At 38.5% G+C, this 25,918-nt stretch overlaps 2 protein-coding genes across 3 annotated transcripts in view; one reads left to right on the forward strand and one right to left on the reverse strand.

The window, feature by feature from the left end:
* Positions 1–3,292, reverse strand: part of NSUN6 (NOP2/Sun RNA methyltransferase 6) — a 61,065-nt gene extending 57,773 nt beyond the window's left edge. Inside the window, exons 1-2 of the mRNA XM_003410559.4 lie at positions 2,801–3,292; positions 540–695 (exon numbers count right to left, since the gene is read on the reverse strand). Coding sequence (XP_003410607.1) covers positions 540–695; positions 2,801–2,875 — 231 coding nt within the window. The 5' untranslated portion in view covers positions 2,876–3,292. The remainder of the gene's footprint in view (positions 1–539; positions 696–2,800) is intronic.
* Positions 3,293–6,476: 3,184 nt separating this feature from the next.
* Positions 6,477–25,918, forward strand: part of ARL5B (ADP ribosylation factor like GTPase 5B) — a 31,790-nt gene continuing 12,348 nt past the window's right edge. Inside the window, exons 1-4 of one of the 2 annotated variants that reach the window (XM_010590696.3) lie at positions 6,477–6,802; positions 20,243–20,303; positions 22,259–22,406; positions 25,766–25,849. In XM_010590696.3, the coding sequence (XP_010588998.1) occupies positions 6,754–6,802; positions 20,243–20,303; positions 22,259–22,406; positions 25,766–25,849 (342 nt within the window). In that variant the 5' untranslated portion in view covers positions 6,477–6,753. Of the gene's footprint in view, positions 6,803–14,897; positions 15,000–20,242; positions 20,304–22,258; positions 22,407–25,765; positions 25,850–25,918 lie in introns of those variants that run through there. The other variant, XM_010590697.3, reaches the window with a different exon arrangement.

Here is a 25,918-nt window from a genome sequence, read left to right on the forward strand (position 1 = left end):
TTAGGTGCAGAAGGAAAGAAGCACAAATGGGAAAAGACTGATGCCACGTGGCGATCACAAAGGAACCTAGGAATGGAAACTAAAAGGGACAAGGATTTTCCCACAGAGCAGACTGAGAGAGCCTTTTCCTAGAGCCATTGAATTTGGATTTCTAGTCTCCTAAACTGTGTTGTCAGGACGGATCAGTCCCTGGAGAAGGACATCATGCTTGGCAAAGTAAAGGGTCAGCAAAAGAGAGGAAGACCATCAACGAGATGGATTAACACAGTGGCTGCAACAATGGGCCTAAGCGCAGTGATGATTCTGAGGATGGCGCAAGATGGGGCAGTGTTTCCTTCTGTCGTACGTACGGGCACTATGAGTCGGAATCGACTTAATCGCACCTAACAACAACAAACTGCAAGAAAATAAATCTCTGTTCACTAAAGCCATGCATTTGTGGTATTTCTGATACAGCAGCACTAAGAAACTACGACAAAAAAAAAAAAGACAAGCATCACATAAACGTAATTATGTACATGACAAAAATTTGCACAAACCTTCTGAAGTTCATCAAGTAACAGATTTTTCACATGTTCTACTGAGGCTAAACGTGTATTCACTCTGACAGTTGTGAAGGATGGAGGGTGTGACAGGTGATGTAGCAGAGTTTGGAACTTTCTTTCAGCTTCTTGTTTACCTAAAGAAGTTATAACCTGAAAAGAACAAGTAAATGTTTCAACTTCACTCTATGAGTTAAACGTATTAAGCGGAACATGTTTCTTACACATTTGTTCTACCTAATGAGATATCCTTTAGCATTTTTCAGTTTCATTTCATTTTCTTGTATTGTCTTTGTGTTATTAAAACTAAGGGAATGGTAATTCTTGGGTAAAATTGCTCCAACAAAATACCTGATGTAAGGGGCTTAGAAAAACAATGCCTAAACTTCAAAACATTATTAACATTGAGTATATTAATATCTCCTACACTTATTAATGTAAATCCAGGATTTTATTCTACTTAACTTGCAATGCATATAACCTGTTAAATCATGTCTGTATAACTATTTATTTGCTAACCTCATATCCTGGAGTGAATTGGTTAATAGCCTTTTAAACACCAATGTTTGAAGAACAAGTAACGCTGATACTTTCATCCAAAGATCCCCCAGGGCATCAGCTTTTTAATACGGTATTATTAAATGTAACCAAATAGATACAGTCCAAAAAGATGACAACAAAGATACCTGTCAGAAATGAAGATATAAAGACTCATGCAACCATGTTCCCTTATAATTAACTGAAGCTTTTCAAGAGACACATATGTGCCCCATTTTTCTCATCTTTCACAATACCCTGTCCAGCAGAATCTTCATGAACCACTCACCATACTACTAATCCACCTGCCTACAAATACTAGTACTTTCTCAAGAGTCAGTTTGATTTTATTAAAACCAAATATTCCTTCCCCTTTGATAACTTTTACAAAGGGATGGCTTTTCTTTTCGCAAATCGTATAGTTGGCAGAGGTAATGTCAGAAAAAGGTATTTGAATTTTCTTTTATAAAATCATGCTCATCATTTTAAAAATTGCTGAATGTCCTATTGCTCTTAATATGCTCTTAATACTTTAAGTCTCTTGAAACCAAGAGATACTTTCTTTCTTCCAGTTTCTTCCCTCAGATATATTTAGATCCTTAACATAATCTTTGGAAATAAAATGAAAAAATCAAATCTAAAGGTCATGGCTTCAGTAACATCTTCAAAAATAATGTTTAAGCAATTTTGAGTAATAGAAAACCAAAAATTTGGATAAAGTTGCCTAGAGGCAGCGTGGTAAAACTGAAAGAACACAGGCTTTGCAATGGAAAAGAATCAAAGTTCACCGAAGACTTCAATACACACTGGGCACTGCCAGTAGCAGGGAAACCCTCGTGGAGCAGTGATCAAGAGCTATGGCTACTAACCAAAAAAAGGTGGGCAGTTTTAATCCACCAGGCGTTCCTTGGAAACCCTATGGGGTTAGTACTACTCTGTCCTTTAGGGTCACCCTGAGCCGGAATCGACTCAACGGCAACGGGCTTGGGCCGGTTGCAAACAGAATCAACACGGTTAAAGATTTACTATGAGCTAGGAACCATGCCAGTGCTTTCACATGTTTAACACCCTAAAACAACCTTGTATGGTTAACCACTCCCAATTTCATAGAATAGGAAACAAGGGTTAGTGATGGGGACAAAACCTCTATCAAAGAACTGTAAAATGTAAAGGTCGGCAAATCACTTAGCAAAACTGACAGCATTTAAGAGGCACTCAACAAATGTAGTATCCAATCCACATGAGTGCCAGGGCAAGAGATCTAAGCCTGTGTATCTTCTTTATTGAACTTGAGTTCTTGAAGACTGGAACCTTTTCTGGTTTATCTTTGCACCCGTTTGGTGCCATATCTATTGCCAACACGTAACCAGTTTTTTCCCTTCTTTCTCGTTCCTGAGCGTTAAAAGTTATACCCCATTCACGTGTTATCTCAGCAAGCATTAATGTAACACCTGTATATAAATAATAGTTCCTAGATGGTGCAAACGGTTAAGCGCTGGAGTATTAACCGAAAGGCTGGTGGTTCAAACCCACCCAGACGTATCCCGAAATTGGCTCCATGACTACAATAAAGATAATGGTATTTTTTACATTCCAAAAGACAAAGGATAAGAAATAACGGCTGTAAAGATTAGATTTACTTTTAGATTGTTTTCCACTTTTCGAGAGTTTATTCGAATTTTTGCAAATCATCTAACATCTTTACTATATGACCTACCTACCTCCTTATTCATAAAGCCCTCTTTGAGGTAGTTTTCAACCTCAGGTCTCAAAGATATTTTAGGGAAAACAGGCATTTTTCCTATTGTTTAAGTTTCCTTCGAGACAAATGCTGGAAAGTGGTGCGTTTTTTTCTTTCCAAACGACAGCGAGCAGAGTCTTGACAAACGAATGGCCAACCACAAAGTGCCAGAACGACCAGAGAGGCCCAGTAAAATGTGCCGATCCTGCGGAGTTAAATTTGGAAATGCGAGGGCACATCCATGCTTTCTAGACCTTAACCAGTTTACAAGCTGCTTCCTCGCCTGCACCGCACCCGTCCTTCTTCCTCTTTTATCGTCGCTCACGGAAATCAGTGTGAGGCAACGCCACTCACGTTGCAAGGAAGAACCAAATGAAAACGCTTTATCAGCGAATTCGTAGAGAACTGAGCGTATACTGAAAGCCAAGGCAGCACTAGCTCTCTCAGGAACTCAACCTTCCGTTCTAATTTCCAAAGCGGCGCCCCCAACTTCTCGGCAGAAAGCTGCTTCCGGTACGCGTCACTGCCTGTACCCGGGAAATCCCCGCCCCGTCCCGGCCCTCCAATCCGTAGCCGGAAATCGCCACGACGTCATGTCTCCCGAGGTTCCGAAACCTGCGGAAGCTCCTAGCATAGGGCGGAAGATGAGTGAGACCTTCAGGAGAGAGAGGCAGTTTGCGGGCGGGGGGAGGGAGAGGATGTGAAAAGGAAATGGGGATATGGTGTGGGTTGAGTCGAAGACACTACTGGCCTGAATAAGGTGAGTCACCCAATTACTGTCATGCTTGGTGACTTGTAAGTAGCCTGTGAGGCCAAAGACCTTATCAGCCACCCTGTGATTTCATGATACATACAAATCTGACTTACGTTGTGAATAGGCTTAAATCCTTGCCTGCCTTATTTAGAAAATCGAACTTTCACACCTCCAGCTTGTCCAAACACTGATAAAAAAGTAGAATTTTCAGGATTTGTTTTGGAAAATTAAGGTGAAACTCCATCTCTTACTCTGAATATATTTTCTCACCTGTAACTCAGAAAGATTGTGCTAAGAGCCTCCCAAGCCCGAGGTCGTCAGGCTTATAACTCTGAATGTATCTGTTGGTTTTCGGTTTTACCTGAGTATTAATGGATATTAACACCATTAACCCAGCTTTCAAAAATACGAGTTACGTTGTTCAGCCTGCTTACAAATGGCAAAACTGCCTAAAGAAACTCACGATTAGATCTGAAACATGAAGAATCTAAGGACTAAGGTTAAAAAATCAACCAAACCCATTGCATAGATTCCAACTCATAGCGACCCTGTAGGTCAGTAGAACTGCCCCATAGTTTCCAAGAAGCTCCTGGTGGATTTAACCTGCTGACCTTTTGGTTAAGAGCCGTAGCACTTAACCACTATGCCTCCAGGGTTTCTAGTGACTCTATAGGACAGAGTAAAACTGCCCCATAGGGTTCCCAGGGCTGTAATTTTTACATAAGCAGATTGCCACATCTTTGTCCCACAGAGCAGCTGGTGGGTTCCAACTGTGCACCTTTCAGTAAGCAGTTGAGCATTTTAGCCATTGCACCACCAGGGCTCCTTGGACTGAGATTAGTAAAGAACAAACTACATAGGTTCTGGAAAGGAAAATGGTTATGATTTATGAGTATGAAGTTTAGCAGAGATCCAGATCTTTGTAATGGTTAAGAATATGACCTTTCAAATTCCAGTTATTGCACCTCAAGCAAATTAAGTTTTTTGGTACAGTTTTCTCAAGCAAATTTCTTAAGCAATTCCCTTATCCGTTAACTAACTGTACCAAAAAATTTAAGTAATTTGCTTGAGGTACAAGAACTGGAATTTGATTAGTCTTCCTAAAAAAAAATTTTTTTTCATAGTTTTACCAAGAACTAAAATAAGTTATTTAGTAGTTTTTATCCATGTGTAGGATGAATGGCTGGCTATAGGAGAGTGGAAAGTCATTCAGGTAAGAAAAAATAAAGTGACCCAGATTCTGATATGTCAAGGGTTAATTTACCTATAGATGTGGCATTCTGCTTCCTTAGAGATTTATGGCCTTGGAAACCCTGTGGGACCACTAGGATAGGAATCAGAATCGACTGGATGGCAGTGGGTTTGGTCTTTTAACTCTTCTGTTTGTTTTTATCTAGAGGAATCAAGATTTCAGATGTGTAAATGAAGTGTCATGGAAATTTGTGTAAGAGGTACCACCACCCTAAGGACTCGAACTGTAGCAAAGGAGGATACAGTCGTTTCTAAACTACTTTTTTAGAGGACTTGTCCAGGGAGAGGACCTGCAAATTCAGAAAAGTGGATCAGCTTCAAATTTCACCTGTGATTGGACAATTTACCATTCACTGAGGAAGGACAGAATCAGCCGAGCCCCTGAGGATTACATGTGTTCATGAATGGTTTGAGCCATCTATCAGGAAAAAGCATGTATCACATGTGAGAAAGCTGGTCATTTTGAGGGCTAAGTACAGAATTATGACCTAAGTCACAGAATTAAGGGTATTTTAAACGGGTAGATGTTTTGAAACACAGAATATGGCTTTTCTTTATGAATATAAATAACTTCATCAGAGTTACCAACATACTCTCCCTTCAGACAAGGATATTAAATTACTTTTGTATTACCGCTACGCCACCAGGGCTCCTTTTCCTTTATATCGGAGGTTAAAACTTGCCTTTAATATCAGAAAATTGCAGCAAATTATCTCACATCTAAGTCTTGAAGGGTCTTCGAACCACAACATTGGTAGGACATCATAAGTCATACACAACTCTTCGTACAGTTAGTGAAATAGACATTTGGGTAAGTTAAAAGGCCACGCTGCCAGGGTAAAATCCTACCGCCTGACTATAGTCTTTAGTCTTTTTAGTTAAGCTGGCTTCTTCAATTAAACTGGCTTCAAGGGCACTCTGTTTCCTTTCATCCCAGGCTTTGAAGCTTTTCATTTTGTTAGAACATAACCATGGAAACGAAAATGAAATTGAAACAATGATGTGGAAAACTGGCTTAAATATACGCGTATTTGGGATCCACGGACAAACGCAATGCTTGGCAAAAATCTTGGCGCCTTGATCTACAGGGTCGCTATGAGTCGGAATCGACTTAATGGTAACGGTTTGGGGCTTTTTTTTTTTTTTTAAGTTAATCTCATAACTGAACTTTGTGGCTGTAGACATACCATGCTCGTCTCCCAACCAATTATATTCAGAATGAAAAATGACGGCAGAACCCCAAAGCTGCCTGCCTATACGAGGTAACAGGTAAATTGTGAAACATTACTCGCTTCTCTGCAGCAAAAAGGTGCAGTGATTGCTAAGTTAAATTACGGTCTTTCCCCGCCCTTAGATGCCAGGAAGGCACTTGCCAGACACCGAACTCAAAAAAGTGGCACCTGCAAAGTCGTCTGAACGATAACATAACCAGAACGACTTACTAAGGCTCAACTCCCCAACTCCACCCGCACACCAACCGTCCAGACTCCAGCCAACGTGGAGCCCGCCCGCCGGAAGTGAAACCAAAGCAAGCGCCACGTCGAAAGCGTGGGCGGACGTAAGCGCGTCGACGTAATGAGCCGTTCTTCCGGCGATGGGTGGTCCTGGGATCTGGGCGGGAGGCGGAGCGGGGGCGTGGCTTGGGCCTGGTTGCTGCTCTGGTGGGTAGGTGGGTTCAGACCGACGGGACTACGGGTCGGCGTTAGGTTCAGCGGTTTCAGAACAAAGGGCTATCCGGTAGGGACTCGGCGCGGCGCCTTCCGACGGGTAGTAAAGTGGTTCGTCGAGGCGTCTGGACCGGCCAGTGCCTCGCGTATCGGGATTCTCAGTCGGCTCTCCCTCGGTTCCTCACAGCTAGCGCCGCGGTGGGGGCCGCGCGGCACAGCGGCACCTGCTGCTGAGGGACCCCGCGGCCCGCCCAGGTGCTCATGATGGGGCTGATCTTCGCTAAACTGTGGAGCCTCTTCTGTAACCAAGGTGAGAAGAATGGAGCTGCGCAGCGGCTGGAACCCGAGCAAGCGGGTCTGGCCACGAATGGGAACAGCCGGAGGCAGGGCTGTCGGTGGACAGAAGCATTCTGAGACGCAGAGAAGTGACCTAGTCAAAGGGGTCGGTAGAAACTGTCTTAGAGTTCGAGAATAGGCAGGAGAGACGTGATGTGTGGGGAAAGTGAGGCGCCCGGACTAGGAAATTTTGGATTTTGGCGAAGCCAAGCGGAAAAGCTCTTAGAGGCATTTTCGAGGGCCTTTTGCGTCTTTAATTAAGCATCTTTTGTTCGTGTCTTGCCCTGGGATAAGTGTCGGCCCAGGAACCTATCAACTTTCTTAACTAGTGTTGCTTCGTTTTCCGCTCTGCCTTCTAAGCCTTTGCGCCTTCACGATCTCTTTGATTTCGTGTTCTCTTGTTTTCGCACGTTCTCTAGTACTTGGGAATGCGTTGTTTTGTTCAGATACACAGGTATCCAGAAATCTTCCTTCTAAATCCTTCATTGCCTTCTTGGATGTTAGAAAACTAAATGGTTTCAGCTCTGTGTCGGATATTACGTGTCCGTAATTAGGCTACAGCAGATTACTGAGACACCTACAAGTAGCAAGTCCAAAGGGACAAGAAGTTGCAAAACCTGTTCCGAGTCAGGGAGAAGATGTGGTATCTTTTGAAGAGACAAAAAACTAGACTGGAAAAAAAAAAAAAGAAACGACTGATAGTAGGTAAAGTTTTAGGCACTATTTTGACAGAATGTTTTCTTGGTAGTTGAAATCTTTTTTTTTTTTTTTTTTTAATTCAACTAGCTACATTTTGCATTTAAGACCCGGACTTAATTTATAAATACATGTTTATGATAATGTCAATTTGTTACTACTGTTGTGGGTACCATTTTGTTAGACTTAAAAAATCTCGAAGAGGATAACATGGCTTTAGTGTATTTGTTCTGTTGATTACTGTAAGAACAGTAGTGTTTTTCGAAGTTATAAATAAGTAAGTGCACACACGTACATTTATACATGCACAGACATTAATGTATGTGTGTATATATGCAGTTACCATGGATAGATGCCAGTTTTTCAAGTGATTTTGAAGAGTGGGCATGGGCACAGTTTACCCGCTTTATGGATGTTATTCCCAAATTTAACACATTATTTTTCAGCAGTTTATACTTTTTTAATCCGTGTTACGTAAATTGCTACATAAATCAGTATTTTAAGACATGCTAAAAGGTATAAAGATAATTCAAAGGTCACCTGTTTATCTTTCCCTAGCCTAAAATATTACCAGAGTAGTGGAATCTCCCTGTGTACCCTGTCCTGTTCCCTTTTCTCAGCTCCCTGTTTATCCCTGCTGTTTATCATCCTTTTGAGGCTTCTTTAATCTGACTAGAAGGGAATGAAAGGTGAAAAGGGAAAATTTAGGAGATGATGAAAGGCATTCGTGGCCCACTTTTAATACTCACGTAATTGTTCAGGTCTCCTAAATGACAATTTCTACTTAGAGTTTTTTTTTTTTTTCCCTTTAGCTTTGTGGTTGAAAATGTAGAACTAGGGGTTATTTTGTCATTTTATTCGCATTTATGTAACTAACATTTACTCACAGGCCATAAGCCAGTCTTCAGAGTTAAGCATAAGAGATACAGAGATTTAAAACAAAAATGATATATGCCTTACTTGCTCTCTCAAAGGTTAGTAAATAAGACAGATACGGGGGGAAAAAAAAATGCAGTGCAGTGTAGTGAATTATTTAGCATGTATCTATAAAAAATGTAGTCATGGCATCAAGAAAGAATGATGAATTTTTCTCAGGTGGTTCCAAGAAGACTGTGCAGAAAAAGGTGTCCTTGGACTTTAATGATGACTATGAATTTGCTAGGCAGAGTAAGTAGAAGGGGCCTGTTATCCTAAACAAAAAGAACAATAATGTCCAAAGAGGAGAGTAATGAAATTGCTCAGTACATTTTAGAAAGCTGAAAGGAGTTTAGTTTGGCTGTATCTTAGTTCACTTGTAGAGGAGTTAGGGAAGAAGGGGTTAGAGAGAGGGCCAGGGAAGCCAGATCACAGAGGTTCTTATATGTCCCATAAGACGTTTAAACCATGTGGAGCAAGTTGTGAGAATCATTGAAGAATTTTGTTACTGTGTGTATGTTTGTGGGTTTTTTTTTTTTTTAAGCAGCAGAATAATGTGATCAGATCCCTGTCTTATTCCTATATCTACAAAATTAACTGCCAGTGTTAATTTGGATTGTGTCCCTCAAAAATACGTGTTTTAAATCAGCACAGTGATTGAGAGCTCTGCTGCTGACCAAAAGGTTGGCAGTTCAGTTTCTCCAGCCACTCCTTGAAAACCCTGTGGAGCAGTTCTGCTCTGTCCTCTAGGGTCCTTATGAGTTGGAATGACTCAAAAGCAACAGGGGTTTTTTGGGTTCTTTTTTTTTTTTAATGCTTGTGGTTATAATCCCATTTTTGAATGGGCTGTCTATTATATTAATGAGGCAGGATTAATGTATAATGTATCTTAAGTCAATCTCTTTTGAGATGTAAAAGAGATTAAACACAAGGTAGAAGCAAAGATGGGGAAAAGAGATCGCAAGCCACATGAAGATCACCTAGGTAGGAGCAGAAGCTCCAAGAGACAAGAATCTTCCCTGAGAGCCAACACAGAGGGAAAGCCTTCTCCTAGAGCCTGAATTTTGAGATATAAAAGAGCAGATTAGGCAGAGAGGCAATAGAGCACAAACTGGGGGAGATGGAAGCACATGTGAGAATCATCAAGGAACCTGAGAATGCTGGGGTACAGAAGCTGAGACAAGGATCTTCCCCAGGGTAGACAGAGAGAGAGAGCCTTCCCCTAGAGCTGGCACCCTGAATTCGGACTTCTAGCCTCCTAAACTGTGAGAATATAAATTTCTGTTTGGTAAAGCCATCCATTTGTGGTATTTCTGTTACAGCAGCACTAGATAACTAAGACAGCCAGTCTCTTCCTTTTTTTCCCCCGCTGTATACATCTAAGGAACCCTGGTGGTGCAGCGGTTAAGCACTCTGCTGCTAAGTGAAAGGTCAGTAGTTCTAACCCACCAGCCACTCCACGGGAGAAAGATATGGCAGTCTGCTTCCGTAAAGATTCCAGCCTTAAAAACCCTATGGGGCAGTTCTGTTCTATAGGGTCACCACGAGTCAGAATCAACTTAACAGCACCTAACAACAAATACACATCTAGTCCAGAGACACGCAGTCACTAAATACTGGTTGTATAAGAATAAAATGACCCAGGCCCCACCTCAGATCAGTTAAATCAGAATGTGCCGACGTGGCCTGGGTGTTAGGGCCAAGGTGATTCGAATGTGCAGCCAGCACTAGTACCAACACAACAAATAACCCATTGTCGTCGAGTCGATTCCAGCCCTATAGGACAGGGTAGAACCATGCCATAGGGTTTCCAAGGAGCACCTGCTGGATTCGAACTGCTGATCTTTTGGTTAGCAGCTATAGCTCTTAACCACTGTGCCACCAGGGTGAGAGCCACTAATTGACTAATGTACTCCTTTCTCTAATCTTTATTCCAGTATTTGCCCCACTCTCATCTTTTTTCCTGCAGCATTTTAGGGCCTCAAGCATCTTCTCATAAAGTTAGATGCCTTTTGGGGAATAAGTATGCTAAAGGATGTATTGTCCAAATAAAGCAATTTAAAAATATATAATCAATCCCTTCGAGTTTTTATTGTTTAAGATAGGAGACTGATTACATTGACACACTTAACTTTTGAAGGAAATAATTTCAAAATCTGATTCCTTTTACAGACATCACTGTGTTTGCGTGTGTATGTACACACACAGTTGATCCTCATTATTCATGAATTCCGTATTTGCAAATTCACCTCTCAGTAAAATTTATTTGTAACCCCAAAATCAGCATTCAGGAAGGTTTCTTAGTTGGCAGACACGCACAGAGGGACGAAAAATTTGAGTCGCTCAACAGCTCGTGGTTCCAGCTGAGGTGGAACAGGGTGAAGAACTCTGCCTTTTTATTTCAGCTCTCATACTGTGAACCAGTGTTCTTTTCACTTTCTATTTAATGCCACATTTGTGATTTTTTTTGCTTTTTGTTAGTGATTTTGCTGTTGAAAGCGGCCCCCGTTTCGTGGTGCTGAAGTGGCGTCTAGTGTTGCTCAGGGCAATAAACCTGTAATGTGCCTTACTGAGAAAACACATGTTAAATAAGGGTCATTCAGGCATGAGTTACAAGACTCTTGGCCCTGAGTTTAATGTTAATCCACAATATGGTACATCCAGAAAAAGAAGAAGAATTTCACTTATCTTTACATGAAGCCGCTCTGGAAGCTGCTGAAGTAGCATCTATACTGCATGATGAAGCTGTGGAAAAGAGGGAGAAACTGCTAAATTTGTTGATTCGTGAAATGACAGCCGATGGGAAAATAAATATAGTAGACCGCATTGTTTTAAGACTGAAAGCCAAAGAAATTTATGGTCACATTACCCAGAGTCAGGAAAATGTTAAACCCTTCTCAGCTGGTGTTTTGTTACGAAGAGATACAGTCATGTGCTGTATAACGTCCTTTCAGGCAACATCTAACTGCATGTACCTCTAAGGTTATAACAGAGCTCAGAAATCCCCATCAGAGAATGGGACGTAGTAGATGTAACCAAATGTAGCAAATGAAACCTGATGCATGACTATACTGTGTATAATTATTTGTAAAAGTATGTATTAAGTATGTTGTCTTTAAAAAGAAGCACACGCAAAAGAAGGTTATGTATTGATTAGCTAACTGAAACCTAACCTTGCATTTCCCTGAGAAGCAATGAATGATGGCTTAGTATTCACTAATTCGGTGTGCAGGCTACTTTAGGGAACATAACTACTTTGAATAACAGGAATGGAGTGTGTGTGTGTGTGATCAGTATCTTTAAACTGACCTTAAAAGTTGAGCATTTCTTTTCCTTTGTTAAATTTCTTTTTTTAACTTTATGTACGTTGGTCTTTTCTCTGTTGTGATTATCAGTTATTTCTTGTGTTACAAAAATTAACGACTGACGAAAGAAATCGTTTTAATTGTGGTTCATTTTCAAAACTAACATGACTTTTTAATTATCTAGTCATTTTTGTCTCATGACGATTTCATGTCATCAGTTGAGCACTGGTCTCTTTTTTTTTTTTTTAATGGGTTTGTTGTTATTATTCACTTACGACTGCTCAGACTTTGTATCTCACTTTTCTGCCTTTAGCTTATTCTGCTCTTATTCTGGCCTTTTTGCTGATTTTTGAACACACCAAATTAAAGCTTATCATCTTAGTGTCTTTACATCTGCTCCCTATTATCTGAACATTGTTCACGTGGTTAAGTCCCTTAATTCAGATTTCTGCTCAAGTGTCACTCTTCAGAGAGGCCTTCCCCTTATTACTCTATCTAAAACAGCCCTCTTCCCACCTGTCTTAGTTTCCTAGTGCTGCTGTAACAGAAATAACACAAGTGGGTGGCTTTAAATAAGTTTATTTTCGCACAGTTTAGGAGGCTAGGAGTCCAAATTCAAGGCAGGGGCACTAGGGGGAAGCTCCTTCTGTGTCTCTGTCCTTCTCTGAGATCCTTGTCTTAGCTTCTGTAACCCCAGCATTCTTAGGTTCCTTGGTGATTCTCACAAGTGCTTCTGTCTTCCCCAGTTTGTGCTCTCTACCTAATCTGCTCCTTTATATAACTTTTGAGATACAAAACATAGCAAAGAAAACCCTGTTCTCAAATGGGAATGCATCAACAGGTCTAGGGGTTAAGATTCCAACACATTTTCAGGGATAGAGTTCATAACACCACCCCAGCCTTCATGCTCCAAGTTGTCATGCTCTGTTTTTCTCAGTTTTATCATTACCTGTAATCAGGTAAATTTACCTGTTTACTTGTTTGTTGTCTGTTACTTTCAATGGAAGTAAACTTGGGAAAGGATGGACTTGGTCTTATTTACTATGGTATTCCCAATGCTTAGGCCCCTGGGTGGTCTGAAAGGTTTCCTCGGGCCTACTAACTAACCTGAAGGTTGGTGGTCCCAACTCACCCAGCAGCACCACAGAAAAAAGGACTGGCAGTCTACTTCTGTAAGATAACACACAGTGGATCAGCTCTGCTCTGTAAATCATGGAGTCACCATGAGTCGGAGTCAACTCGATAGCAGTGGATCTTGTTTATTGGTTTTCCCAATGCTTGGCACATCGTAGATGCTCTTTTTTTCCAGATAAAGTTTTATGTTAAGGTAACATATACATAATATTTTTAAAAAGTCAAATAGTGTTAAAGCCTTAAAATGATGTGTAGCAATCAAATCTCTTTTAAAGATTTCCTTAATGATTTTTCTAGTGTATACTTCACTATTTTTTGCTTAATGTTTTTTCCCAGTGTATACTTCTGTATGTCTAAATAGTGTGCATACATGGAAATTTTAAACACTATTTGTCTTGTGGGAGAAGAGAAATTAGTGCTTGTACGCCAGTTTTTCGTCCCTCATCACCACTACCAAAAAAAAAAAAAAAAAAAACCCAAACCCATTGCCGTCGAGTCGATTCTGACTTGTAGTGACCCTAAAGGACAGAGTAGAAATGCCTCATGGGGTTTCCAAGGAGCACATGCTGTATTTGAACTGCTGACCTTTTGGTTAGCAGCTGTAGCTCTCAACCACTATGCCGCCACGGTTTCCAAAACCACTGCGTTCTTTATTTTCATTATTGTAACTATGAGATTTTGTTACTGCAGAACCATAAGCTGCTATGATTACATTTCCTGTTTTTCTATGACTTTTTTTCTTTAGAGTAAATAATTACAAGATCTTCACATTGCTTTAGTTTCTGTGTGTGTGTGTGCGTATACACATTTGGTTACATCTTTTCACGCTATCCAAAATCCCCTCAGTACAATTTTTCACACATCACACCTGTCAGATGATCTCTTATTCCTTCCTACCCCTTCAGCCCTCCATCTTGCTCCAAATTGGACTTAATTCCCTTGATACCTGATGCATAGCTGTTCCGGGACTTCTCTTGCTATCATTCCAGGAATTTCCTTTGCTTTTCTGTTCTATTAAAATATATATCTTATCCTTGCTTTACTTTTATTTTGATGAGGCACATCCTTCAGAAATTTCTTAAGAAGGAGTTCATAAGTGGTGAATCTTAAACTTTTTGAGATTCCAAGTGCCCAAAAACATATTGGTCTACCTATATCTGCCTTTATGTAATATGTCATTTTCCTCTGCCTAGCCATCAAGATGTTCCCTTTGTCTTCGGTCTTCAGCCATTTGATCATGATGCACCTAGCCTTTGCTTTTCGTTGTATTTATCCTGTTTGAAGTTTTTCTGACCTTCTTGAATTTGTAAATTTGTCACATTTTTGTACTTACCCCATTTCACTAAGGCCATTTTTTTAGCTTGAGTTTCTCAGATCAGTTTTTTTTTTTTCCAAATTCCCAAGTATAACCCATTAGTAAGTTAGGTAGCCAATTTATTGAATGAGGACCAGCACTTAGAAAGGAATGAGCATTCTAAAATAGTAGTATCAGAATGTATCTTAGTAAAGGTAAGTATTGTTTTGTGAAACTTTTGTTTCGGTTATGTATGTCCTGAGTCATGAAATAAAATGTATTTCTTACTGTGGTCATAGTCAAATTTGAAAACCATGGATTAGGTGTTTGTGCACCTTAACATTTGCCTTCCAGATTGTAACCTTCTCTTGGACAGCATTTTAATTCCCTAAACCCTGATAAACCAAACCCAATTCCAACTCATAGTAGCCCTATAGGACAGAGTAGAGCTAGCTACCCTAAAGGGTTTCCTAGGCTGTAACCTTTATGGGAGCAGATTGACAGGTCTTCTTCCTTGGAGCAGCTGGTGGGTACAAAATGCCGACATATTGGTTAGCAGCAGAGGGCTTAACCACTGCACCACCAGGGCTCCTTTTAATTCCCTAGCGAGCTAAATATGTTAGCTCAAATTCAGTATTTTTTTTTTTTTTTTTTTTGAAGCCTTTCTTATCATTGCTTCTGTTTAGTCAGTTGGGGAACAGTAAGGCTCTTTGGTCTCTCCTTAGGCACTTAACCTCATCCTGGCCTGTGACTTCAGAATGTTCTACCTGCTTATGCTCTTGGATCATCTTGCTCTCTATGTATTTAGTCATCTTGTTTATTATAAGGTTGGTTTTCCTTTATGTGATAAACTGTTCTTTCTTATCGTTATAAGATTATGACTCAGTTTTGCCCCAAATGTTGGAAAAGACATCACACTGGGAGGCTCATTAGCCAAACTTAAAAAAACAATAATAATAATAATGAAAGTATATATTTTTTATATTTACTAAACTGAAGAGAAGCTAGGATATAGAACACATTTTTTTCTAAGCTTTTTGAAGACAAACTACATATTTTGAGTATTTATAATGATGTTATACCCTCAAGCATTTTTAAAAATTTAAAATAACATAGTTGAGAAATTAAAAAATACGGTCTTTCTAAAGGGGACCCCTTGTGGTACAACAGGTTAAGTGCTTGCCTGCTAACCAAAAAAGTTGGCTGTTCCAACCCACCCAGCTGCTCCATGGGAAAAATTCCCTGGCTACCTGGCTCCATAAAGATTTGTTGTTGTGTGCCCTTAATGACCCTATAGAACAGAATAGAACTGCCCCCTGGGGCAGTTTGGTTAATCACATAGTACAGTTATCAATTTTCAGAGAAATATAATGTAACAAAATATATAGTAACCCTATAGAACACAGAAGAGCCACCCCATAGAGTTTACTGGGCTGTAATCTTTATGGGAATAGATCACCAGGCCTTGCCTCCCGTGGAGCCACTGGTAGGTTCAAACCACCAACCTTTCCTTTAGCAGCTGAGCGCTTTACCATCGAACTGCCAAGGAAACTCTGTGGGGCAGTTCTGCTAAGTCACATGGGGCTACTATGAGTCAGAAATTGACTCATCATTGCACCTAACAACAGCAAACACTGCCTTGCTACCTTCTCTGCCATTACCTCATTTAGTATAAATAAACGTATTGTATGGGCTCGGAGAGATATAGATAAGTTATACAGGAAACCCTTATCTTTCTGAGCCTTTTGTTGAGGAAACAGAAGCAGCTTGGTCTCATAAAAGAGATTTCTAGTGTAATATAATGCCCAAGGTGACTGTCTCCTGGTATGCACAAACATTTTTAAAACATACTGATTGACTTTAACTCTAATACTTATGGTAATGTCTTAACACAAAATTATTTGGCTATCCACAAAAACTTTTCTACCCTAAAGCACGGGTAGCTTATACTCTGTGACAGCAAGCTGATATAAATAATGTCTCCGAAAAACAAGAAAGTAAATTTGCTATGATTATATTTTCAGAATTTATTCTAAATAAAGTATTTAGTATTATGCATAATTTTCCCTGCTTAAGTCAGCCTAATTGAGAACTGACCGTGTTTCAGTCCATCAACTAAACATATAGTTTTTATGTAAGATGGTTTGAGGAGTTAGAAGTAAAGAAGGTATACTTACCTATATACATTGAAAATCAGTTGAAGATACGCAATTGTATACTTTTTTCCTTACCAAACCAAAAAACCTGTTGCCGTCAAGTCGATTCCAACTCATAGTGACCCTATAGGACACAGTAGAATTGTCCCATAGGGTTTCCAAGGAGCGCCTGGTGGATTCGAACTGCCGACCTTTTGGTTAGCAGCCGTAGCTCTTAACCACTATGCCACTAGGGTTTCCATTTTTCTTTATAACTTTAGACATTTCAGTGGAATAGAAACATATACTCCCTACTCGGTAAGTAAAAACGATGTTAAATGTCTAATGTAGTCTGATTGGCAGCAATTCAAAATTTGATCTTTGGAACAGATCTCATCACTTTTAAGTGAGACAGACTTAAACTACAAATGATATATTTTGAAATTTTCTTTTTAACCTATTAGGTAAGCAAATAATAAAAGTTATTGCTGTATAATACAAATAGTACAAATTATAAGCATCATTCTACATCTACTTTAGTTAGCCGTGGTACATGAAGGAAATTATATCAAGGCGATGCTGTCAAAGAAAATCCCTTCTACAGTTACTACATTGTTTAGTTGTGTGTGTGTTTGTGGTGTTTCATTACAAAAAATAAGAGCTTTGTATGACCTGTTGATTATGCCAACCAAAAAGACAGCAGCATAGAACAAGTACCCTAAGTCATGCTTCTCAAGCATGAGGGCTTCTTTTAACATCGAGCAATATTACATGATAGTAAGTTGTGCTTTTGGTATCTATTGATGGGAAAATTTGATAAATCACTGTGAATTCCATAATACCTTTGAGTAGCTTTGTTGTTTATTAATTTGGACACCATCTGTGGGCATTAAAACAACATGTTAATTCAGTTTTCTGCTTTCAATAAGAAGCGTGTGTGTTTGTCATTTTTTCTGTTTTTCATTGTTCCTTGAATGGGTAAAAACTTTACTAACATTTGTGAACTAAAGTTCTTGGTATTGACATACAAACTGAATTCAGTTTCTTCCTTAGACATCGATTTTTATATTAGATTATAATATAGTAGTTACACATAAAATTTGAAGGATAAAGGAGTGATGAACCACTTACTAATAAAGATGAGTGAAATGCATTCCATCCCCAAACTCTGAAGATGCTCTCTCTGGGCATTCATTTCATTCATGTAGCAGCTAACTACAGTGAAGGCAGTTGAAGGAAGAATTACAGCATGGGACAGTACAAACAGCTTTTTTTAGTATTTGATGTTTTAGTAGATGACCTTTGAAATAATTTTCAGTCTTACTGTATAGATGATGTTAAAGAGATATTTCAAAGAAAAGATTAAAAATAGACCCAGATCACAGACAGAGCAGGAGAAAAAATTGTAGAACAAAAAATCAACTTCACAAAAAAGGCCAGACTTACAGGTCTGACAGAGACCGGAGGAACCCCTGAAACTGTGGCCCTAAGACACCCTTCTGGACTGGAACTGAAGCCATTCCCAGTGACCACCTTTCAGCCAAACCGTTGACAGGCCCATAAAATAAACAATAACACCTGAGGGGAACATGCTCCTTAGAACAACCAATTATACGAGATCAAAAGAGCAACATTTGCCCAAAAGCAAAAATGAGAAGGCAGGAATGGGTATAAACTCAGAAAGAAAGGGAACTCAGGACAGAAATGGGGAGAGTGCTGACACATTGTGAGGAGTGAAACCAGTATCATGGAACACTTCATGTACAAACTTATGAATGAGAAACTAATTTGCTCTGTAAGCTTTCACCTAAAAAATAAAAAAAATATGCTGGAAAAAAATAATAAACTTAGAGTTTTTTCATGCTTCTTAAAAGCATTTAGCTTTTCCTTTTTTATTGATGATGTTTTTGTTATACAGAATCAGGTTGATGGTAATTTTACTATCAATATATTCCTCAGCTTACCTGAAGAGTGTATGTACATACCTCCATCATAAGACATAGTTATGTTTTGTCTTAATTGCTGAAATTCCACATCAATGAGGGAAGTTGGGAAGGGAATCTGAAAATGATCTAAAGTTAATCAAACATTGAAACCTTATGCAATTTTAGTGAAATTCATACCCTGTTCAACTTCAGGATTTGTAACCCCTACTTAGGTCAAATTGGCGATCAACTTCTCAAAATTATAAGTTATTTATTAATTTTACTGTCACAAGCCTACAATACTGTGATCATAATAATAATACAAAATATGAAGCAAGGAGCAGGATTGCCTCAAAATGGCTTTGGGTGCTCAGTTTGAGTTGCCTAAGCAGTGAGCCATCTGGTATTGTCCTTTTCCCTTCTCCCAGCATGAGGAGCTGTGTCCAAGTATAGCTTATCTTTAGACTCCCGAGGAGTTCCTTCTCAAGCAGGGAACCCATGATCTCTAGATGCTGGGCAGTTGGAGTTTTCAGTTGTGAAGAGTTATTAACCTAAAATTCAGGATGCCTAAAGTCAAACAGTGTCTTTATTCCTCCACTGGTAGGAGCACTTTCCTTGTAGTGTAGTAAGGGAGAATAAACGGAAACACTTCAAGATTCGTTCCATTAGAAATCAGGGAATATGAGCCAAAATAGCCAAAGGAGGAGAATTATAAAATTAATAAGCAAACAAGTTTTGTTTTTTACAAAGCAGCTCTTTTCTGTAGTAAGAGTGACCCTCTCAGAGGACCAGGTCTATTTGTCCTGCAGTGTTATAGGCAGTGGCAACAGCATGCACGTCATTAGAAGATTTAAAGATGGTTTGTCATCTCAAAAACTGTTGGTAAATGTAGGTGGGAAAACTTACAGGTGTAAAAACAACTTGGTAAAAAATGAACTTGATTAGTTATGGCCCTTCTTTTTTAGCTGATGTAATAAGACTTTAGGGTAGGAATATATCCTGATTTTGATTAGCAGAATTTTGGCATTCATCACAGGTTATCCAGAGGGACAGGGTTCCAATATGAAATGTGTCAAATTATTGGCTACAAATCAGTCGATAATGTTGTTCTTGTGGCAAATTCCTTACATGCCCTGTTGTGGTTCGTCAGTAGGTTTTTAAGGAGTCTGCCCCAGAGAAGGCAGAAGTCTGTGTAAGTTAAGCATCTTAGAAAAAGAGGTATCGGGAGTGTTTACTACATTCAAAGGAGGTTTCAGGATGTCTCGCATTCAACAGAATAGTTGGAAGGTCTTTAAAAAACACCTGTGGAAGAAGTGACTGTTTAAGCACATGGCACCAGGAGGAGGAGTGGAGTGAAGGGGTTTTTGTTATACCAAGAGCAGAAACAGTATCTGCTGAAAAGAATTATATAATCGAGATTGAAAAAGCACTGACAACTAAGTAGTGTTTATGTATCTGTACATTAACATAAGGAAAGAAAACCTGGTTGAGAGTATGTGCTTCTTTTACACAGGGAAGAATTTCAGATGCAGATCTTATCTTAGATTTCAGTGAAAGGAAGAAAAGTATCTTGGTACATGTAGGTGGGAAAACGTTTAAGAGTTGTAAAAACAATTTGATAAGTTACTTCATTAGTAGAGAAGGCAAGCAGGTGTGTAAGATAGACTTGTTTAAACTTATGTTTTAAATCATGTCATCTTGTTAAGTTTGATATTTGTATCTCCCCTCCCCCCTCATTAAATATGTGACCAAGTTCTCTTGTGTTCCCCTCTTAACCATCTCCTACATTCTTTTACAAGGTAGCTAGCTAGAGAACATCATATCAGATAGTCTTGCTGAAGGAAATAGTCTTAACATCATAAATAAGGTATTCTTTCTGTATTTAACAGTCCAATAATAAATATTCAGTGAATGATTCTCATTAGAGCGCTAACTAATAATCATTGTTGAAAGCATGTAATTATAGTATGCCACAGTGTTAAATGTTTATGATTTGCTTTCTTTTTGTAGAACACAAAGTAATTATAGTGGGACTGGATAATGCAGGGAAAACCACCATTCTTTATCAGTTGTAAGTATGGGTGTTTAACAGTTTTCATTATTTTAATTATTGAAACTATAAGTAATGAGATATACCATTAAGTATAATTTTAAAAAATGTTTTTTAATAAATTTTGTATTTTACCAAATACAAAATTTATTAAAAAGTAAATAAACTGCAGTGTTTACTAAAGCCTTCACAAACACTCATCTTTTTTTCAGTCTGGACAGAAAGAATTAACATTAAACTCAAATAAAGCTTGCATTATAATGCTGAGTGAGGTAATAAAATAGATTTCACTTAGTTCTTCCTATGTAAATAGACTGGTATCTCTAGGAAGCTATTACTAGTCTTCTAATAACTTGAGAATTGTTTAACATAGCCAGACTTGTCAAATCAAAAGAAATGAAAGTCGTCTCTTAAAATGTTGCTTCAGTAGCATACAACTAGAAGAGACTTGAGACTTTCAGAGAAACACATTAATATTTTAAGGATTTTTTTTTACTGCTCAGTGATTCACTTGCCAAAGTACCTCCCATTATCCTTTCAGAGCCAATGAAGTGATCCTTGTTAAGCAGTGGGAATGGATCTTATGTCCCAAGCGTTTTAATAAATGGTTACAAAATACTGCACACAATTGTATGACTTTTCTGTCTTCCAACCTTATCTTTCATTAGAAGTTCATCAGCCTTACAAAAAAAACAGCTCTCCACAAATATTTAGCTTGTGCAATGCTTAACACGTTTTTCAGCTACTTCACTAAAAAGCTACAAACTTAAAGTTTTGTCATTTCAGAATTGAATACATGCTTATTTTTCTTTAAAACATTTTAATTCATTGGGCATTATAAATTTTAATAAGACTCAGCTTTAAACATCAAATATAAACATTTAAGAATCATGTCATTGTTGTTGAAGTAATTTTGCACATAGCATTTAAAAATATATCTAAAACCCAAGAGAGATTTGCAAGCTTCTTCCAGCATACCATGTTTTTCACAAATAACATGCCCACATATATAATACACAGCATAGCACACTTACAAAAATAGCACGGGGTGGGGAGGTTGCACAGTTGGCAAAAAAAAAACTATACTTACGTTATTTGCGTAAACAGTATAGTTCTGGCGTGTTACAGGCAAATATTTGTTGAATGAAGTAATGTAGCTTCACCAATGATTACGATAACACATCTGTATGCATCAGTATTTTAAATATATGTATATATTTAGAATTAATTTTAATTAAAGTTTATTTTTGCCCATGGCCTTATGTTTTTAAGACTGTTGCTATTGTGTGCCATCAAGTGATTCTGACTGAGCAGAGTAGAAGTGCCCCATAAGGTTTCCTAGGCTATACTCTTCACAGGAACAGATCACCAGGCCTTTTCTCTCCCAGAGAGAAAACCCGCTCTGTGGGTTCAAACCACCAACCTTTTGGTTGGTAGCTGAGCACTTAACCATTGCACCTCCAGGGCTCCTTTTTTAAAGGCTAGTGTAGGTTGATGGGCCTGAACTAATTTTCACAGCTGAGCTCTCAGTTTTCTGCACATAAAGAGTCTTCGAAATTATGGATAGCCAGTATGCTTTGGTTGCTACTTCGCAAGTATTGGTGTTTCAGTCACCTAAAAACTTGTTCTCTCAGGATGGAGCATTTTTTCAGCTCTAACCGATACCCAGGCTTGTTGGTATTGGAATATTTGGCCACAGAAATGGAAACTCATAACCATACAAGTGTTCCTTCTATCCAGATCATTTAAGTTTGCAGATTATTTCATTAAAAACAACAACAAAAACTCATTTAAAAGTTTTTTGTGTAGACATTTATTTGCACAAATTGTCTCCAAGATTATTTTTGATGCTTATGATTACCATCATTGGCACAAATAAAAGGAAAGATTGATTCATCTTAAAAATATATAGAGAAAATATGCATCGGGTTTTCAAGATTTACCAAATCTTTTTTATGGTGTCCATCTTTCAACAGCTTAATGAATGAAGTGGTTCATACATCTCCAACTATAGGAAGCAATGTTGAAGAAATAGTTGTGAAGAACACTCATTTTCTCATGTGGGACATTGGTGGTCAAGAGTCACTGCGGTCATCATGGAACACGTACTACTCAAACACAGAGGTATACTTCGATTACTTCTGGATATTAATGAAAAGAGCCAGAGAGCAAACCTAGAAAATAGGTAGGCTGTACATAAGGCATATTGACAGCTGCCTTTTAATAAGATGCTTGTTAAGGAATTTGAGGTTTTCAAATAAAAGAGAAAAGGTGAGTAGAAAGAGTAACGGATACTAATATTTGTTGAGTGCTTACTGTTGGATAGGCTTTCTCAAGTTCATCCTCATATTAATACGAAAGTATCTGTGCTGTATGAGAACCCTGACAGTAACAGAAACTATAACCGTAACCTAGATCTTAGAGCTTACGGTTACGGGAAGACAAAATATTTTAAGTATAATTTTAATAAAAGATGCAAAACTAACATGAATTGAACGTTCAGAACTTTGGTGAGGTTGTATTTTAATTGAAAAATAATTGAGTTTGCAGGCCACCTCCTAGAATTCTCTGTCACATTTCATTATTTTAGTAGTCGGGGCAGAGTTGGGGAACAAATCTGGACTCTCCTATTTCTGTTTTTAATTTCTTAGAAGCAAAATTTATTTTTAAGACCACGCATTGCTCTTGAGAGGGATTTATCTTTGAGAATGCTAATGCAGAATTGCATACAAGTAATTTTTCTTTGCAAAGGGGTATTATTATTTATAAAACCAATTATTTTTCCTAAAACAAAGCCTGTTGAAACTTGACGGTTTGTTTTTTGGCCAAGGGGAATAGAAGGGGTGTGATGGAAGGAATTTTTGGTGGCTAAAGTCCTCTTTAAAATAAAAACCATGTGCCTTTTAAGATGTTTTGTGATAGTTTATGCATATGTGTCTGTATACTCTGATGCAATATGTGAGTAGTCAAACTAGAATGTCACGTCGTAGATGTTAAGCAGTTGTGATAGCACCGTTATTTGAAGGGGAAAATGAGGGACAGGCAAATGTTAGGGTCATGTTGTTAGCTACTGTCGAGTTGGCTGCGACTCATGGCAACCCCACATAACAACAGAATGAAGTGCTACCTGGCTGTGCATCATCCTCATTATCACCGGCATGGTTATGGTTATAGGCTAACAATATGTATTTCTACAGTAAAATAACATTTCAAAACAAGATTATGTTAGATAGTAAGGGAAGAGTACATTTAGACATATGGCTATTTAAATAGCATAGCTGTTGGCGGCCGTTTTTTTGAAAAATTTCAGAAGTAATTCCAGCTATAAAAAGAACTATTTGTCATTATCTTTGAATAGTTCAGAGTTGATTCTAGCTGGTTCATGTATACTTAAAGCATTACAAAAGGACAGTTTATAAAATTACTGAAACTCTGGAAAACTTACTAGCATGAGTCCAGAGAGAGATACTTTATTACTGATGCCATTTGCATGAAACAATTCTTTTAATAAATGATTTCTATAAGAGTACCAAGATTATTACAAAGAACATTTGGCCTTTATTGCAGCACACCAGCATAGCGCATAGCACTGCGCTTTTTGAATCCAAGTAGAGATTTTATCCATGTTGTGCTTCACTAATCACTGTGCTCACTTTTGTCATCTTGCTTTTCGGAAATACTTTACATCGAGGAGTCATCCAAAAGCAACATGCCTCTGCTAGGGTACTAGTAGTGACCACTGGTGACTAATTCCTGACACCTTCCTCTCATTAGCTCGTAGTCACTTCCCCATATTCTGTCCATGCTTCCTTTGCCATGTGTCTTATATTCATCCTTTCCTTTCACTTTCCCTTTATCCCCTTTCTCAGTTTATAGTCTGATTACTCTCCTTAATTTTGAGGTCATCTATATACTCTGATTCCACCCTGCCTGTCTCAGTTTCCTTTTGCATTACTTCCCTACCATAAGCCTTAGCACTACTTAATCTCATTTCTTGACTGTTTCTTCTGCATAAGCTGTTCAATTTGGAGACAGTTTCTAACTATATTTTCTTCTTTTTACTTACATAAGTTTTTATTTTTAATAAAATATTTTTATTTTACTTTTTCATATATACCTTCACCAACAGATTGCTCCATTCCTCATTGTGCTCGCCTTTCTTTAATGTCACCTACTGCTTCTTTAGCATATTTTTTAACACCTTATATGATTCTGTTTAGCACAATTTAAGTATACACGATTCTGTTTAACACAGTTTAACATGTGACCCAAGCCATGGTGTTTTCAGTCGCCTCATGTGCATGCGAAAGCTAGACGATGAATAAGGAAGAGCGAAGAAGAATTGATGCCTTTGAATTGTGTTGGCGAAGAATATTGAATATACAATGGACTGGCAAAGAACAAACAAATCTGTCTCGGCAGAAGTATAGCCAGAATGCTCCTTAGAAGCAAAGATGGCGTAACTATGTCTCACATTCTTTGGACATGTTATCAGGAAGGTCAGTCCCTGGAGAAGGACATCATGGTTGGTAAAATAGAGGGTCAGAGAAGAAGAGGAAGATCCTCAATGAGATGGACTGACACAGTGACTGCAGAAATGGGCTCAAGCATAACAGTGTTGTGAGGATGGCGCAGGACTGGGCAGTGTTTCGTTCTGTTGAACGTAGGGTTGTGAGTCAGAACCACCTCGATAGCACCTAACAACAACAGCACGTTTCTGCTTCAGCTTTATTGTTTATATTGATACATAAAATTTTCTTTTAGCTTTTGGGGTTTTTTAAATATATTTATCTTTTTTCTCAAACTAGTTTATGTGCCTCTGATAGGCAGGAGACTGTTTTATACATAGACAAGTAGACAATTACTGATTTAAATGAATGTTATAGAGTACTTTTAAGTCTTAAGTAAAAGAGTGTTATTTGAAATCACTTTTTATTGCCTATATTTGCAAACAAATCTTAGCATTATTTATTCAGACATTTGTTTTTGTCTTAAATAAACTTGGGCATTGTTTTTATTTGTTGACATTATGAGTTGTCGTTTTCTTATTATTAACATTTGGATTTTGCTTGCAAGTTGTGTTTCAGTATTATATAAATGCCTAACGATTAGAGAACCAGTTGCCGTCGAGTCGAGAGGGGTCGTTGGGTAGTGTAGACAGTTAAGCACTAGGCTGCTAATCAAAAGGTTGTCAGGTTAAACTCACTCAGGTGCCTCAGAGAAAGCTCTGCTGATCTGCTTCTGAAGGATCACAGCCACTGACAACCCTGTGGACCCCAGTTCTGCTCGCACATGGGGTTGCCTGGAGTCAGGATCAGCACCGAGACAGCTGGTTGGGTGTCTGGTGACGGTGAAGGGACAACAGATGTCTCCTATAATGATTATGCCACGTTTAAAAAGTGTCGTATTATTTGAGCATAGTTTCGCTGAGACTTTGTCAACGTTCCGTTCAATTTTTTTTTTTCTTTTTACTTGTCTTCTAGTTCATCATTCTCGTTGTTGATAGCATTGACAGGGAACGACTAGCTATTACGAAAGAAGAATTATACAGAATGTTGGCTCATGAGGTAAATTCTGAAAGCAATCTTTTAAAAAATGGAGTAAAGTGTGCACTGATTTTGTTCTTTTACAGAGAT

The sequence above is a fragment of the Loxodonta africana genome, chromosome 4 (assembly GCF_030014295.1).
Source record: "Loxodonta africana isolate mLoxAfr1 chromosome 4, mLoxAfr1.hap2, whole genome shotgun sequence".
In the NCBI taxonomy this organism is placed as follows: Eukaryota; Metazoa; Chordata; class Mammalia; order Proboscidea; family Elephantidae; genus Loxodonta; species Loxodonta africana.